Source organism: Pezoporus flaviventris, unplaced genomic scaffold (genome assembly GCF_033815535.1).
Source record: "Pezoporus flaviventris isolate CSIRO_AGI_PZ_B2104156 unplaced genomic scaffold, CSIRO_AGI_Pfla_v1 ptg000031l, whole genome shotgun sequence".
In the NCBI taxonomy this organism is placed as follows: Eukaryota; Metazoa; Chordata; class Aves; order Psittaciformes; family Psittacidae; genus Pezoporus; species Pezoporus flaviventris.
The window spans coordinates 29878263-29896791 of record NW_026892579.1 but is presented as its reverse complement, the minus strand read 5'-3'; the positions used below and the strand labels follow the sequence as shown (position 1 = coordinate 29896791).

The 18529-nt window shown below is 36.2% G+C and overlaps 1 protein-coding gene across 7 annotated transcripts in view; it reads right to left on the bottom strand.

Annotated features, from left to right (window-relative positions):
- The window catches only part of DST (dystonin), a 296486-nt gene that overhangs the window by 45951 nt on the left and 232006 nt on the right, over window positions 1-18529 (bottom strand). For 6 of the 7 annotated variants that reach the window (XM_061460566.1, XM_061460567.1, XM_061460568.1 and 3 more), the window contains 13 exons: window positions 17834-17993; window positions 17239-17565; window positions 16988-17072; window positions 15641-15882; window positions 14536-14742; window positions 10687-10806; window positions 10413-10520; window positions 8474-8692; window positions 5229-5432; window positions 2254-2485; window positions 1680-1906; window positions 893-1015; window positions 43-144 (listed from right to left, as the gene is read on the bottom strand). In XM_061460566.1, the coding sequence (XP_061316550.1) occupies window positions 43-144; window positions 893-1015; window positions 1680-1906; window positions 2254-2485; window positions 5229-5432; window positions 8474-8692; window positions 10413-10520; window positions 10687-10806; window positions 14536-14742; window positions 15641-15882; window positions 16988-17072; window positions 17239-17565; window positions 17834-17993 (2356 nt within the window). The remainder of the gene's footprint in view (window positions 1-42; window positions 145-892; window positions 1016-1679; window positions 1907-2253; window positions 2486-5228; window positions 5433-8473; window positions 8693-10412; window positions 10521-10686; window positions 10807-14535; window positions 14743-15640; window positions 15883-16987; window positions 17073-17238; window positions 17566-17833; window positions 17994-18529) is intronic. The other variant, XM_061460573.1, reaches the window with a different exon arrangement.

Genomic DNA, 18529 nt, shown 5'->3' with positions numbered 1-18529 from the left:
CTGTTGACTCAGGAATGGGTTAGGTACACAACATCATCTTACCTGCAGTCCATCTTGGTACTGAACAGCTGCCTGCATAGCTTCAGCAAGCTTATCCACCCTTTCTTTCCATGTTTTGTTTAAGGCATCCCAAGCAGAATTCAGCTGCAAGTAAGCACAATTTACTCCAATGAACAAAAGAATTTTACTGCTGTATAATGTGCATTCACTAATTATTCACTGATCGATAACATAAATAAACTAAACATGACTAGTCCATATTCATTCCATATTAACACACTTGTTCTCCCCATCACTGCATAGTTTCCCTCAGAATACACTAGAGGTTCTGGATTAACTTCTGTAACTTCTGTAAACTTCCAATACTGCTTACTGAATATTTTTATAAATATAGGGATTATAGTTAACATGGGAAATAGTATTATTAAATAATTTGGAGTTACATCGTTATAATAAAGGTAACTTCAAATAAATGTACAATGTTGAGTCTTAGAGAAATTCAAGTATTTTGTAATCATCCCAAACAGGATTGTCTCAGTAAAGATGTCTTGCTTGGCATAAACCAGATACAGCTGAAATTTATTCTAGCATTACTTATGCAAAGAAATAGCCATCTACTTTAAGTCAGTGAGGATTTAAAAAAAATAAAATCTTTCTTTTACAAAAATTTTAACTCATAAATCAATAAAATAAAATTGTCTGTACATTCTAATCTGAGTCAAGATTCATGTACCCAAAAGGCAAATCTTACTTTGCATCAAAGGCTTCAGGGGTGTCTCACTTTTGCCACAAAATTTTTATTTTCAGACTTTGTTGGGGGCAGGTGGGATATATCAATTTCAGCTGAAGAAGCACCTAACATAACAGATTTAAGCACCAGTCTTTCCCATACCTCATCTATACTCTTGTTGACAATAGGTTTGTCAGGCTCTCCACAAGCAGCTCTAAGTTCAGAGCCAAGGTTCACAACTGTTTCTAGCTCTTCCTGCAGTCCGTCGATTTCTTCTTTAACAGCCTACAAAGAGAAGAACATACAACACTAAATTTAATAATCTATGTACAGTTTGCTTTCAAGATAGAACACAGCAGGATTACACCTTTGTTTTCTTTAAGGTCACCTGGACTTACAATTGGATGCTGAAAATATAAGCATCCCTTCGCAGTGTGAGAGAGAAACCAACTGACATCGGTCTAAATTATAACATGAGATGAAAAAATAAACAAGAAGTTTAATCAGAGTGTTTTCTTTTCCAGAGGTTATCATTTAACTTTCAAATCTTTAACTATAAATAATTACAGGCTTAGAGCATAATACATCTGCACACCTTTCATTTATATGTTACGTATTACTCAGGGAATCTAAAGCATGTGTAACTTTCAAAAGTCTTAGTGACATGCTTATTATATACATGTTTAAAAGCAGGTATGTAAATATAATGACAGGCACATGTTGCATGCTCACTGCAATTAAGCACTCATACATGTTATTTACCATAGACTCTTGAGATATCATTATAGTAAATTTCTATACAATTATCCCTCTTGGTCCCTAAGCCAAATTAAATATTCTCCTTTAATTCTGTATATTCTGTATACGTAAATTTTCTCCACAGTAATTCTGTCTTTTCTCTGCATGTTGCAAATAAATAGTTCACGTCAACAAAATACCTTCTACTAACCTCAGCAGCTTCTTGCTGTTGCTTGACTACAGATGGGTCAACTCCAGGTCCCTCCAGTTCTCGAATAAAGTCCTGAGTATCTTTAATAGTAGCTACAACAGCCATGTGATCGCACCAAAACTTTTCAGCTAGTTCCATTACATCCAACAATTTGGCCTCCCTTTCCTCAGTCAAGGTCTGGATGTCTTCCCAAATGAGGACCATTTGGTCTAGTTTATCTTGAACAGCTAAACAACAAAGGAACTAGATTACTACCTTGGCAAACAATTCTGGGCCATAAATCTCTCTACAGTTCTACAGCAGAAACATATGCGTACATTTGAAAATTTAGACTCTAAAATTGTTCCTTTACGTGGCTCCTTATAATGTTACGTGGGAACAACCAAAATGGCCTTTAAAAATAAAGGTCAAATCCATGATGAATTATTTTCAGCAAATGCTTTGTTTTTATAAATCTTTAGCAGCTTCTCCAGCAGAACACAATCCACAGATCAGTGGTCATCAGAAATTAAGACTTTTTATATAATGCAGCTTGCTGCATTTCCACTACATGAAACTTTCCTCAGTCTACTACCTTTAGCAGATATATCCTTATCAGCTCCTTCTGAGCGAGCAATCATTTCCTCCCCTCTCTGTTTAAGCGTCTCATACACTGGCTGAAGTTTTTCCAGATCCACGGACACATTCTTATTTTCACTGATTTGCTCTTTAATCTTCTCAACCTCTGCTGATATCGAAGGTGGCTGCCTCAGACGTTCAACTATGCGTTTCAGACTCTCAAGAGTTGGATCTATCTTGTCATGAAACTGGGAGAGTGGCAAAGGACAGAAAGAAGTGGCAGAGAAATTAGAGAGAAAAAAAATCCAACAAATGAAAAATGGCATGTGAAATTTTCTTGGAAAAAGGAACAGCAAAATTATCATATTTAACATCTCTATTCAACATATATATGTGTAACTTGCAACAAATACCCTCCTCATGGTTCTTCCTCTCTTTTTATATTTAAATTACAAAAATGACCTTACAAATGGTACTTCCTCTCCAATTTAAGAATTTTACTATTAAGTCCTGAGACACTCCATCTGAAGGTACTATAAATATGTCAGAATCCACTTGGATTTAGTCCTGTGTAATTCATACAGTAGTTTGTATCCTATTTTGAAGAGCCACAGCTTTCTGATTTCATTCTTTTAGAAAGATATTTACTTTAATATCAAATACATACATTTTCATATCAGGACCAACATACTGGCATATAACCACGATTAGATCTGATATGTAAGGTCATTCAAAAAGACATTTGTTACTGTCCAGGTGGTGCTTGTTAGCGCAGTAAAGGTACATTATTTCTGCACCTAAAAGGGCACACCAGTGTGTATTTTATGTTCACCCATGTTTGACTGAGCCCAGAAGCTCAATGACAGCTATGTTAACATGGTACATGGTCTTTGGTACAGGTCCAACATTAGTCTTTACAACATGGTTTGGATCCAGCAAGATTCCTAAAAATATCTCACCATCATGCCCCTTTCAAATTAAAGAGATTAATAAACTGTGGGTGCATGTGATGATCCTCCAAGATCTACAAAACCCACTCCTGGCTACACCTGGGAAAGGTGCTAGAAAAAGCACAAGATTACCTTATGCGAACAAATAGCTACACATCCTTTCTATTCAAAGGAATATAGGCAACACAAGTGTAATTACTTTTACCACCATACAACCCACTTCAATCAGACTCTGTGACTAATGTTATAGACTCAGTGTTTTTGTTAGAAGTGTGAATATCATACAAGCCAGGAAAATGCAAAGTGTGCTATGAAAGATAAGTAGACGTCCCACATTCAAGACTTCTGAAAAACTGATTGTAGCAACAAAACCTTACATAAGTGATAACAACTGACATATAAATTACATTTTAAAGTTGTCAGTACACTCAGTAGGCCTCCTTGTACTCGCACTTCAATGAATGAGACAAGGTGTTTGAGAACTTAAAAGGAAGAAATGCAAGTTGTTACAGCCTCTCATTCTGGCACCATATGTTATGTCCTGCCTTTGATATATAATGCAATTTAATATAATTTAAAACCTGAAGAGTTAAATAATTATTCTTCCAGGACTGTCTAGACAAACACTGACAGAGTCATCACAGTATAGAGCTCTGAAAATATATATCTATGTATCTTAATAAAAAAAGATGATATAAAATTACATTCTGGGCATTACAATGCTCTGGCATCTGCATATACGTTTAGGTAAATAAAATTAACATCAAAGTATTGCATAACTCATTAAGTATTTTCTCAACATCTGATTATACTCTAGTTGTTACTAAAGAATGCATTTTTATTCTTGCTTTCTGTACTTAGCCAGTATAACACATTAATGTCTATCACATACAAAGCAGGGACTTGAATACTAAATAAATACCTTCAATTTTCTGATGTGCAGCTGCAAATAGGGGGAGGCCTGAGCATTTATGATAAACACTGAATCTAAATAATCAGGCATCTTTCCGAGGTGTGAATAAGGAAGGTGTTATATAATGTCTGTAACCAGTTCAAAAGCAGGATGTTATCTGATGTCATTTTTTGCCTCAGGTTCTTAAACTCAGTCTGCAGGGGCTACAAATATGACATCAAGTGCAATGACCTATGAGACTTGATGAGAACTTTAAGGTGTATGTCTTTATTATTTTAGACCTAAGCAGAATATAGCCCTTAATTGCCAGTGAATAGAAAAAATTTGGAATTTCCTATAAAACCCAGCAGTATAGAACAAACTATTCAGGGTTTTGAGTGGGCTCATGTACACAGTTATACTGGGTTCTTTTCTGAATTTGGGGTTGAGTAAAAGAATTTCAGTTTGGGTTTCATGACAATTAACCCAATATTTAAAAGTCTTTAGAATGTGACACTTAATACGCTATCAAAGTTCGTTGCATAGGGTGATGAACCTAAGATATGCAGCTTTTGTGGATTTGATCTGAATTTTATGCTTATGATGACATTTTGTGAGGTCTAACTTCACTCACAATACTATTACATAACAGTTCATGCATGTGTTGCATTAAGTTCTTGTGCGTGTGCAAAGAAGAAAATCACTATTACTACTGCTAAACCACCCACTGGTTCCACTGGTAAGAGATCATAAGCAAAGCTGCCAAGTTCCAGATATAACCACACTTAAGTTAACTGATCAACAGTGACATCCATGTGTAAACAAAGCATCAGCTAGCAACAGACCAGCAAGAGAAAATGGAAGTAAAGACAAAATCCCATGTTTCTAGACCAAATGTGGTGGGGTTTTCTTGCTTCAAAATTTTTCAGCTGCAGCAGAGTTGCAATACTGACCAATATATAACATCCTAAGCCCTCGAGAAATAGAAAAATCAGTGCCATAGGCAGTGATATGAACATTCACAGGCCATTAGGTTGAAAAATCCAGATAAAATGGTGGTTTAGTCTTGATGTATACATGTAGGATGACAATGTCTGTGTGTTTTTCCATCTGAATGAATCCAATTATACTTTGAACTTAAACTGATACCTGGGTACACTGAGAGATGGCTTCATCCAGTGCCAGTGCTCGCTTTTTAACATCTTCCTTAATTTTACTGTAAAGGGTGTCAGCTGCCGCATACTTCTCTTGGATAGAAAAACCTTCTCCTGGGCTCAGCTCCAGCAACTGAGGGCCAGTTTTGTTCATCTTATCTATATGAGGCTTGTGCTCAGCAATTAGCTCACGCAGTTGCTGTAACAAACGAAACAACTTATCAGTTTCTTATGCTTACACCACCACATTACAGCTGTCCACACTTCTAATACATCCAGCTGGCAAGAAATTCCAAACAAATACACTTCATCCTAATGTAAAGCACAAATAACATCAAATAAAGGTAATGACTGTTTTGCCAGTGATCGCTCCCATTCCAACACAGAGCTATCCAGGCATGAAACGGCACAATTAGAGATGCACTGGAAAGGTCTGTACAACATTCTTGTAGGACATACGATTACAGGTAAAATAGAAGATGTTAACTACGCATATGAAGCTGGCAACAGACATTCTCCATGATATTTAGTACACATAATGACAGAAATGGTGACAATATTAAAGATGGGTGTAACACCACCACTTTTCATGTTGATATCTGTCACTTGCTGCAAAGCCTTTAATTGTAGAACATCACAGAAAGAGGCACTGGCACTGCAAGATTAGTAATTCAAATTATCCTTGATTTAAGAAGAGGAAACTAGCACAAAGAAGGGTCAAAGAAATCAGTGAAAATGACAAAAGGACAAGGAAGACTGATCAGTAGAGACCTCTCAACTTAGTTCAGCAGTCTCCCCTCTGGCCACCGGACCTCTCTATCTTCACAGCAGAGCTATTACTTAACCTAAGTTTAACAAGTAATTAGTAGAGAAATTAAATCTCATCTCAGCTGTCTACTCCCTCTCATCATTCCCCCGCAAAGTAAGTCAAAACTGTGAAAAAGACTGTGCAGAAGCTTATGGAAGTAGCCAGGTCACAAGGTGTCTTCCAACTTGCCTAAGGATTTTGCCTTTGTTTACTTGTACCCATAGATCTGATAAAGGGAAAGGGGCTTTTTCTTTTTTCAGGAGTAGCCCCATCCTTCCCTCCACTTTTATTTATTTTCTCTGCTCATCCCTCCCTTTTCAGAATAATACCACTGTCTTGTGAGGCACTGTCCTTCTTGGTGCTGTGAACTCTTGTGAAGCCCTTGTGCAGGAATATGAAAGGCACATGCTCTGCTCCTCCCAGCTAAGAGTTTGTTTAAATTAATGAAGACTCACAAAAGGGACTACACCACTCAGTGTAAATAAACCCTCTTCTCTTCAACTAAGGTCCTTCCCTTAAAAAGAAATCCTGATACTGCCTTGCTTACTCACTCCTTCCCAGAAGAGGAGATGCTGAGAGGATTAAAATGACAGTGACCATGATTCTCCACAGTCCCCTGACGACAAACATTAATGAAAATACAAACCCCCCTGACTCTAGCTACTTACTGAGAATCTATTTGTATGCCTTGCAACAGGAAAAATTATGTTGACTAGCAGACATGAGGAAAAGGGAAAGCTAAAAGCAGGTTGAAAGCTTTTAGAAAATAATTTTGTGTGATCTATTTTTGTGTGCAAAAAACTTACACAAGGCCACAACAGTGCACATTTCTGGGTCCAAACCTTATGTTACACATAACCACAACTCAGTTCAAACCAAAGTGACTGCATGCTACTCTCACAGAATCAAATCTATGAATTCCATGACTTGGAACAAAGACAGTCACCAGTAAACACATCAGAACAGAAATATAAGTGAATACAAAAAACTGTTTTCAATTCACATTCAGAACTTTTTTTTTTAGCTTTCCTTTTCTTTTACTAGAACAATAAATGGTTTGGTCTTCTCCACGACCTACTATTGGGTAAACGATTCCAGTATTTCAGATCAGATCATGTGTTAAAATTGCCTGACATTAATCTTCTACTTAAACAAATCTCAGCTAATGGCATAGCCCAGGGAAAATGCAAAAATAGAAGCTTATCTGAAGGGCCTCTCATGCAAGCAGAATGATTAAAGTAGATGAGGAACAATCCTGTAAGTAAAGCAAGCATGATTTGGTTTACGGTGACTAATCAAGATAGTTTGTAAAGCACATGTTATATAGCCAGCCTTAATAGAACATGGTTGTTCATTCCAGAAATAATAGGAAGCCAAATGAGTGAACCCAGTATTTACCAGTACATAAGAGTGACACATCTTCATTAAGTGGTCTCACAGTAAACAAGATATTGAAGACAGGGTTCATCCTATCTAACCTGAGTCACTTAACTGAGGCAGCTAAAATAAAAAAATCCTGGTTATTCTGTGCTTAGTATGGAGAGACAGGTACCTCCAATAGCCATATGGGCTTTGCATGTGCCAGCTATGCAGGTTTTTAACCTCACTGAGATACACCTCATTCCAGGTAATACTAGTAGCCACAGATGAAACATACTAATTTTTACCCCAGCTGATTATTCCTCCATGTAAGAAAGTCCATATGGTGGCCAGTCTACAAAACTGATGCCTCTATTTTGTGATGTTACGGTAAACATTTATTTCTTTTAATTGTTATATAACATATATACTTGACATGAGAAATTACTATGGAATTGGCTGGAACCCAAGCAATCAATTCTTGGCCCTTTAATTATGCATCTTCCTGGCTCAGCTAAATTTAGCTCCAATGTTACCAACAAAACAAAAGCCAAGGTTTTTACATGTATGCAAGATCCACATATTTGTACACAGGCTGTACACAAACATAGCATTTCACTTTCAGCAGGCTGACAGCAGGTACTCTAGTTCTTTAGATAGTCATGTTTTACCCTCTTTTGTTTCTTGCTAAACCATCCCATATCTGTTCTTTCTATTTATAGGTCTGGATTGTTCTAATACTGACATTAATTTGTATTTTTATGTTTACTTAACTATCAACTTTTGTGTGCTCAGTTCTCACTTCAATGGCAATTTTTCCCCCTTTCACCCTCTTTTATGCTTATACATTGTTTGCTGCCTTCCACAGAGAATCTTGTTTGCATGCACCGTTTGGGAAGTGGTAAATGCACAACTGAAAATACATTTATTTTCTATTACTGATTTAAAGATTTATTTTTCAACAGAAGTATAACTGTCAGGGTTATAAACATTTAGCAGAGTACTCCACAGCTCTAAGCAGAATACTACTTGGCTTTTGACCCTTTGTTTTTCAAAATTGGCAAAATGCTTACCCTATGCTCTTCTTGTTGTTGCTTTAAAGTTTCGTATTCAAGGGCTGGTGCAGGAAGCTGAGAGATGATCATTTCTGTTTCAGTTAACCATGGCCAAAGCTCTTCATAAGTCTCCCAAAACTGGTTAACCAGGGACTGAGCCCGTTCCAGCTGGAGGTTTCTCTCAGAGTTCATTTGACAGACTCTATCATATTTCTGTAAGAGGCTTTCCATTTTTTTCTGTAAAATAATAATTTTAACAAAAAATAGCAATGTGTGTTTTTCCATGTCTATTACCTTCATTTCTAAACAGTCTTTGATAATTATAGAGCCAAACCACAGTGAACCACAATTTACTTTTGATAATGTTTCTATCAGCATCAGTGTTCAAGATGGACAGAATCAGTACTGTGGGAGATCATACTTTGGCTGAGTATTTTCAAAGTAATTAGAACATATTTAATAATATTGATATTTACAAATAACACTTTATCCATAGGGCTTCCAGTCAAGCTGCAAATGATTTGACTGCAGATCTTAGCCCCACTTCCTTACTGAAGAGGCTTATCTTCAGTGACACTTGGCAGAAGCTTAGCATTTCTGAATCAAGGCATCATGAACAATACACAAAAAAACTGTTGTTTGGGTTTGTTTTGTTTTTAAATCTGGCAAGAAAATAGGGTGCAATGTTGTGCTTGTAGCTTACAAACTCGCAACAGAAACCACAAAGCATTATTTTCCAGGTTAGCATACTTTAAGTGATGAGGATATATTATCATTAATAATATGATAAAATTATAAAGCCTAAACATTGTAAGTCTACTGCATTTGAGCATATGATAATAAAATAAAGTATCAACTAGCTATGCATTTTTCCTGTGGAAGACTGCCCATGTTATCATCTTTGTGAAATATTATATGCGACAATACACATAAATACTTAGCCTTGGAAAAACTAGACATATAAGCAAGCCATTGAATATGTGAAGAATCTTTTTTTGCCAGAACAAGCTATCCTTTCATTTGTTATGTCTTGCATGTAAATTAAGTATAAAGATATTATCCAAAGGACAAAACATAGCCTAACACACATATATACAGTATTTTTGACAAATACAAATATTTAATAGAGTATCACATAATACTGTGGTCTCTTATGACAACATTTTCATAGACAGAACTTCTCATCTATTTGAAATTCACTCAAGAGCAAATCAGATTTCTTCAGAGATCCTCCAGCAGAGCACGATTAGTGCTGTGGTTCAAGGAGGGCAGTGATTGGAAAGACTAAATTTACACTATATATCCAGCCTTACCATAACTCAGCAAAAAAAAAAAACAACAAACCCAACCCCATAACTAACCCATTCTTAAATGCTAACATGAAAATTCTGTCTGCATATATATGCAGCCCCAACATTAGGCTTTCTCTGTGTGTGTAATAAATAAAGGCATAAAAATGCCTTTCATGGACTGTGTTAGTCAACAGTATGGAATAATCTTGGCAAGTAAAGTCCATGCTGAAATCACCAGAAATGAAAGATTCACACTGAGGTGCATAGCCATTGAATCCAACACAGAAATACACACAGAGTGTCACTGACCCAAGAGAACTTAGGAAGATGAACCACCAGATTCCATACAGGCTACCCCAGATGACTAACACCTATTCACTCAATTGTCCATTGGCTAAAATACCATTTACCATGGATGAAGATGATAAATGTGGCTACAAATTAGTGTCTGGCAATGAAGCAAGTACACAGTGCTTGATCTCTGACCATCCTGAAGGAACAAGAGCGATACACAACAGCATTTCTTCCAGTACTACAATCCTTAGACTAGAAGTGGCTGTAATTAATGGTTTTCATTAGTATTTCAAGACATACACTATAGGAATCCTTCTATTTATATGTTGTCTGCATATCTACTGCTGTAGCTGCAATTTAAGAAACTTTACCTTCATGGCCTGTTTTTCTTCTTCAGTGCACGTGTTCATAATCTTATCCCCAGATTTAACAAGTTCATCTATAGTATCTTTGTGCCTCAAAATCTCCATGGTAAAAGCCTTGGAACAGAATAAAAATTGGGAAAAAAAAAAAGAGTACATTGAGCAAAAACTATTTTTAAGTGCATTATGATGGACTGAAAATTAAATCGTGCCAGTACATTTTCTAGATGGAGAGTGTGCCGGCCAATAATTAATGTGACATTTGGAAATGCATTTCTTTTACCTTTTGAACTTGTAGCTGAGCCATGGTCTGGTCTTGCTCAAGCCTAATATCACCCAGAGACATCAGTTTCTTTTCTGTTTCTGCAATCCAGGCAAATTCAGCATCAGCTGCTTGATCAAACTAAATGAGGGAGACATGAATTAGTTCAGCGGTTCTATAGATGTGAAATTAGAATGACTGTTTCAAAAAATTTAGAGAAGATTAAAAAGCATACTCTGGAATTGTTAGAAAGATAGCGGCTCACTTTCCATATGAGATTTTTATATAAATGAAATATGAAGCACAAAATGATTCTGAAGGATTGTAACACAGCAGCTTAATTCATAAGCATGACAAAGCAACAGAAGCAAATAGATTTTTTCCAAAGCCTACAGCTCTCCAACAGACATAAGAAAATAAAAAGGGTTATAATTTCAGAATTTTAACTCGAGTCATTGTTTTCATTTCAGTCTACTTCCACAAGTCTTTTCCATCTCTATGTTTATTATTACTGCTAGTGTTGCAATTATCCTAAGAAAGAGTTGTTTGATGTTATCCTTTTAATCTTAAGAGATGCTTTGTTATTAAATGATAAAGGCAAAAAAAATCACAATTTGACTAAATCAGTGGAAAAACCTCACTGAACTCAGACAAGACAGGATTTCATCCAAAACTAGACCTTGGATTAAATGCAAAAACTTTTTGGGGCATTTGGGTACAGCCAGTCCTTTTCCTAAAAGATTAACTTCTGACCACCATTAATCAACATATCAGTGCTTCAGGAATTACCTCAAAGCACTAAAGTAATGTGAGGATTTAAAGGATCTGTTTCTTACTAATTTGTGATGGAGATCCTGAAGTTTGTGGGGATCCAATTCCCCTGGAAAGTAAGATCAAATTAAAGAAAAAAAAATAAATCATATATTCTCTCTTCAGCTCACGTTTATGGGCATGTATCTTAGTACCCGCATGGTGCAGTTCTCAGCAGAGGCAGCTTTGAGCTTAAGCCACAGAGACATATTAATGGGATGATGAGGTGTACAAAACAGTAACTATAGAAACTACTAAGAACTAATTTATTTCTTTACTTATTTTAAACTCTGACCTCCACTGCAATTAGCTGAATATTATTATGGCTCCGAGTTATTGTGACAGTCTATCAGGATGTTTTAGGTCAGAACCTGATCCTTGTGTTGTTGATAACCATGCTTTCCTTAGAAGTATCTTTCTGTCCACAAGAGTCTGTCCCTCTTGTCCTTCAAATATGTTGGTCTGTGCCTGCAGACCATGACAACCCTGCTCCTGTAACATAGCTGGAGTTCACTTTAGGCACTAAACAGGCCTATCTTAGTGATTAATCATGAGTCACACAAAACCAAAAGATGCAGTTCTGAGATTTCATTCTTTACAAGTCAGTCTTATAATCCATGTTACATGAAAGAGCACATTCTTTTTCACAGTATGTCACTTCTCATTTAAAGTAACAGAAAGTTTTGTCCTAAATATTGTGACTTCCTAATAGAAAGGTATGTTCTGAAACAAGCAGGACTGTAAACATCAGCACAAAGCACATACACCAGTGATAGTTAATTCCTGGCTTTAGAAACTGACAAGCTTTTCAGAAGCCCACCTATTTATGATCCAGATGAAGGAAATTAAGAAAGTGATTCCCAATGTGTTAGATGTACAAATTAACTGCACTGTGGCTTCCTGATACCAAATAACCATGGATATGTAAGTAATAATGAACAAATATTTAATGGAAATAACAAAATCAAGGCATGGTAGTGGAATTTCTAGGTTACATAGCACTGAGGAAGGACAGGATTCTAAACTCCATTTGCTGAGAGTATAGGACTTCCAATTTCAAATTCAAATTTCAAATACAACACACACACAAAAAAAAAAGGCACAAAACTGGTACTCTCTGCATCCAAATTTTGAAGTGTTTTCTTCCCATTATGCAGGACACTTATTCATGAGCACTGAACCTCACTTGAGTCACTGTAAAATCATTTATTTTATCCCCACCCAGTTTAACCAAGCATAGTTCATTGTGGCACTTTTACTTCTAACCAGGAATGATTGACTTCCAAATACAATGACATTGTGATTTGCTTCATGAATGCTTTCTAAAGTACTCTTTATGGCTGCTTTATAGTGAAGAACAACAAGTAAGCCAGAAGTAGAATATGACCTATTCTATGTAGCATGCCTTTACTAGGGTAAGACACCATCCAATGCTTTCAGTATTGAGAAATGAAAATTACAACATGCAGCTAAATTTATCCCTAAGATAATTCTATGCATCTGGGAGCATTTTGCTCAGGTAGTTAAAAACCAGGACATTGCATTAGTCTATTAAGCCTCCCAGTTTCCACTGAATAAACAGCTTCCATATGAAACAATATGCTTACATGTTCATATAGCTTGCTGCATTTCTCACCTTGACCTGGTGATGTCTAGTCTGAACCCTACACTACTCTCATTGAGCCTTTGTCTTCGTAGTGGCTTTGCCCTCCACCTAAAACTTCTTAATAGCACAGGCACTTGGAACAAGTTGCCACAGGATAAGCTTACAGAGCACTAACTTTTCCAAAAGCATTTTTTATTTTGCATTGTCTTTCTCTGAGCTAAATGGAAAGTACCTTATCCTTCACTGGAAGTGTGTTAAGCCTCTTGATATTTATCATAGGATATAGTGTATAGGAGTACACTGTGGTGATATGAGTTGGGCTGAAGTGGAGGTTAGGGATATGCAGGTCTGGGCTGCAAATGTACCTTTGCCACATTAGCTAGTGGAGCTAGCTCTGGACTTTTTATGTCTGGACCTGAATTTGCTGAACTCGTGCTAGGAGATGCAACACACTCACAGAATTCAGAAAAGTTTAAGGAGAGCCAACATACACTCTCCTATCTTACATTATCACTCACTGAAAAAAAATACCCTTCATTTCTGAGGATTTGATTAATGAGACAAGATAATATTCATAGCAAACCTCTTAGAAAGAAATATGAAGTTACTTTAACCTCAGTTACAAGACCTGAGTTATTGCCAGCCTCCTTCAGTCAACTTTCAGCAAACTGAAAGTATCACATAGGCCTTCTCCTTGTCCTCTTACAACTGTTTACAGGAACTATTAGCAGAAACAGAAATCTGCACCAATATTTCTATGCCTGAACCGTAGCCAGACATTGGCAAATTGTGTTTCCACAATGCATTATAAGCAAACTTAAATATGGGACCATTTAGTGATGACATTAAGAGTGCCAGTTCTCAAAGTGTACTCATATATACAGCTCTGTGAATGTATAGAAACTTCCACATATTAAAGAACTCAAATTTTTGAGCACCAAGAAGAAAAGCATTGTGGATATGAACAATAGTAATTGTTATTTAAATTCTCTACTACAGCCTGAACAAGATGATCCACCTTTTAATTGTGAAAAGTACAGAGCAGCTAGACAACCAGCTGATGCTAAAAGGTGTGGCAACCCTTGCGATTCCAGTGTGGCATCCAGTGAAATTGGCTGGGGATCTGAAGCATATTTTACTTAACATAATAAACATGACCTACAGAAGACATGGTCCATTCAGTTCTTACTTAAGCAAACTCTCATTTGAAGAGCCACAGAATAGTTACAGCAATTGCAGCTACAAGCCTGATGTTTGTGTCAACAAAAGGCAGAAAACTGTAACAGTGTACAGATTAGCCAAGTTCCAGCATTCGTATCTTAACAGTGGAGTCCCATTTCATTCAAACAGGCCTTTCGCTAATCAAGCACAACAAAGATTTGGCAACATTATTAAATGACATTCAGGTACACATGGCCAGAAACTGTTATTGCAAAAAGAACAGTTTTCAGTACCTGCTGGGATCTCAGGATGGCAGCATCAATCTCATCCACCTTCTGAGAGATCATGTCACTCACTAATCTGTAACGTTCATTGTCCTCTGTTATCATCCTGTCAAGCCCCTCTCTGGCCCTCCATGGCACCAGCTCCAGGAAGGCACTGCCAACTTCATTGAGAGTGTCCAGTAAGCCTTTGCTGTTCTTTGCTTCTTTTTTCAGCTCCTATAAAAGGTCATTTAAAGTAAACATGTCAGCATATGAGCTGAACACACACAGCCTGCACATGCTTTTTTTATTCTTTCAACCACTCCATAAGTCAAGAACTGAAATGTCCGCACAGACCAAAGGGATAAATTAGCACACTTATTTTCATCTCTGTTGTATTAGGATTTTGACATTGTAAGCTGTTTGACAGGAAGGTGGGTGATTCTTGAAGAGAATTTTCTACAGAATGTATCTTACATGTATTTCTCCAGTCAGTATGGCAGTCTGAACTCTTTGTAATTTTATGAGTTGTATACAATTAATTCAGGTGATTTCCTAAATGTGCAATGACTAGATTAAATTTCACAGCATCACACAATGCTTCAGGAATGAGTTTTTACCCATTTAGAAACTCCCACTGCTGTTTCACTTCTTTTTATGTAAGAAATTTAGTGGAAAGATTATTTTTTTAATTTCCTCTCTCCACATCATCTGCACCATCCAGATTTTACTACAAATTTTCTTTTGGAATAAATTTTGTTAAACAAGATCAGTAATACATATATTTAAATGCCAACTCTTTTTACACTTTACAGAATTTTATCCATGTCGCAACTAAAGGACCAAAACAACTTTCTTTGATGATTTAAGAGTTTTCCCAGGATTAGGTAGCTGCTTGAATAAAAAGGAAATGTTGTGCTTCTCTTGTGCTAAAAATAAACCTCAGTCTGATTTCATAAGTGATTATAACAGATGACTCTGGAAAGTGAGTTGGATTCTTAACTACTGTTACATTTAGTCAAATGATGCGATGCCAAAATTTCTTATTCACAAACCACTTCATGCCAAACATAAGTTAACACAAAGCCTAGCTGCATCATACAGCAATAAGTAATTCACAGGTTCTAAAACCTACTTTTTGTCTTTCTTGTACTTGGCTTAATTCTTCACCCTTTGGTATTTGACTTTCATATGAGAGTAACTCCATCTCCACTTCATCAAGCCATTTGCAGAGTTCCTCGTGAGTTGAGTGCAGTTGACCTGCAAGCTGCAGAGCCTGCTCTAAAGTCTTGTATACATCAGAACTCAATTTTGTAATGTCTTTATATCTTTCTTTAATGCCTTCCAGTTTATCTTGAATTATTACAACTTCATCACCTAAAACAGAGGGATGTTATTTCCTATGATCGCAAATATTTAAAACAAAACGAAACCTAACCCAAATCACAACCTTCACCTATAACAGAGATCTCAGTATTTAACTTGTAGAAAACAAGATGACAAGGTCAATCCTCAACTACTGTAAAGTATCCTACCATCACTAAAGTTAACACAGCTATTAAGTTTACCTCAGCTCAGGATCTGTCCTTCTGTCTTTTTTCTGCATTACTAAACTATTAGAAAGAAACACTTAAGATAAAATATTTAATTCAAATGTTCTTTTTAAAAAAAATATCCAACCTTAAATTCAAAATACTTCTTACAATGGCAAAAAAAAAAAAAAGTAAAAAAAGTGTTATTGAAAATGTGAAGGAAAAATATCAACAAAATACTAATTAGATTTTCAATTACAGCAATATTTGACATTGCTGTGCACCCTCATTACTATTCATTTGAAACACAACTCAAAAGGCTAAACCAAAACCAACATACTGAAGTTTATCAGTGCATATTCAGATTTCATTATATAATGTTTGAAACAGAAAAGGACATCCCTCCACCCCCAACCATGTCTGTGTCTTAAAGAGTTCAAGAATGCTAGAAGTACTGGGAAGCCAGGACAGATGTTGATCTACAGACCAAACATGTGTGCAACTGGAATGTAATTTTTCCCACAGTATTAGTTCCAATGGACAAAGCTTTCCTCTTGCAGTAAAAGGTAGTCTAAAATCTTGTTCATCTGTGGATGCCTGCAGGGAACTGACTGCATCCACTGCCAAACTGCCCTCCATTATGAGTAATGTCCATAACTTGCTATTAGGAATGGAATGCAGGTTCGCTAAAATAATTTTCCACTGAAAATAATAAAAGATTCAAGGGCTAAACTCTCTACAGTCAAAAAAGGACTTTTGCTTACTTACATTAACAGTAAAACTGATGCCAAAACATATCTTGACCTCAAACCTTTATTAAAATAAGCAACTACAACTGCTTTAACTAGCAAATATGGACTAATATTTAAAAGTTCTACTTAATTTCTCATGAGCACTTGCAAGTACAAGATAAAAAGCCTGATGAATCATAGTTTTCTATAAGCTCTCACCTGTTGTTTGCTTGAGAAGCTCTAAGCCATTTTGTATAGCTAAATCAACATTCTGTTTTCTAAGAAGAATCTCTTCCTGAAGATCCTAAGAGAAAAGGCCATGTCAGACACAACAAATTATAATATTTTTATTTGGAATTAGCATATTAACACTTCAAAGGAAATATAATAATGAAAAATAAATGACGTATGGAAATACAAATAAAATTTTTAAAATGAACTAAATAATAAATGAACAGAAATAAAAATACCAGTAGTTCAGAGTGCTGTTTCTCAAGCAATTCTCTGTTGCAATCTTGGACTGACAATTTGCTCAGTTTATCATGGATTTCATTCAGCCAGTTCATCAATTCAACTTCGTCCTCCCCAAAAATCTGAGCATTGCTGTAAGCTTGCTGGAGAAGTTCAGACCTGCTGTTCATCTTCTCTTGAATCTCAATGTATCGGGCCTGAGAAGAATCTAGCTTTTCCTGCACCATATCTTTATCTTCCCTGGAGCTCATAGTCTTTAGAGACTGACCAGTGCTAATGGCCTGATGTAAACTCTTATTGTGAGCTAGGACATCATCTTCTAGGGCCTATATTTTTTTAAACAATGAAGAATAATGGAAAAGAAAAGCAGAAAAACATAAAAGAAACATAAGTTGAACTCAATGAAAACTGAATGAAAAAGGACATATTGCCAACATAAATATAAAAATCAAATTACAGGGAAAAAAAGAAAAAAGAACAAAAAACCGAGCCTGGTAGAACAGACATTCACCGCAACAGCTTTGCCAATTGAGTTGCACTTTACAGAAGCATCTGAAAAGAATGACACAAGCAAGCATGTGGTTTGTATCTTACTTTATGCTGAGAAATTTGCTGCTGCAGTTTGGAGGCCTGCGTTCCAATGGGTTCTGCATTTGCAAGCCTCTTCTCTGTGGCAGTCAGCCACTCCACTAGTGGCTCGAGAGCTTCATGGAACTGTTGTGCTACCACTGAGATGCCTTCCAACTGACGGTTCCTATCAACACGCCAAGAGAAAGGTTATTTTTTGTGATGAAGTAAGTGTGAAATAGCTAGAAAAAAATATGAAAGGCCCTTGAATCCTTTGCAAAATAAAGGATATAATTGTCTTGTTGTAGGAACCACTCATCAAATGAAATAGAAATGTATCTATGATACTCATGAAAACCAAGGTAAAGTTAAAATAAAATAAAATATTGAAAAAACACCTCCGAAGCTGTTTGAAACTCTGAGCTAATATGCAACTTTGGCAAATAAACAGAATATCACTTTATTCATATACCTACTGCTAAAAGTAATCTAGCACAAAATTCAGCATAGCATTGTTTTATACCCAACAGGACAGTTCTCAAGTTTCTTGCTGTCTTTAAGCATAAAGTTACATTCCCTTCACTAGTAAACATTTTAAAGTTAGACAAAAGATCTACTGAACCAGAACAAAATATCATGCTTCCTCAGCACTGCAAATATCTTTAAAGATTTGTTCAATGATGTGAACAAAACTATTTGGCTCTACTTCTGCATCTCTTGCTC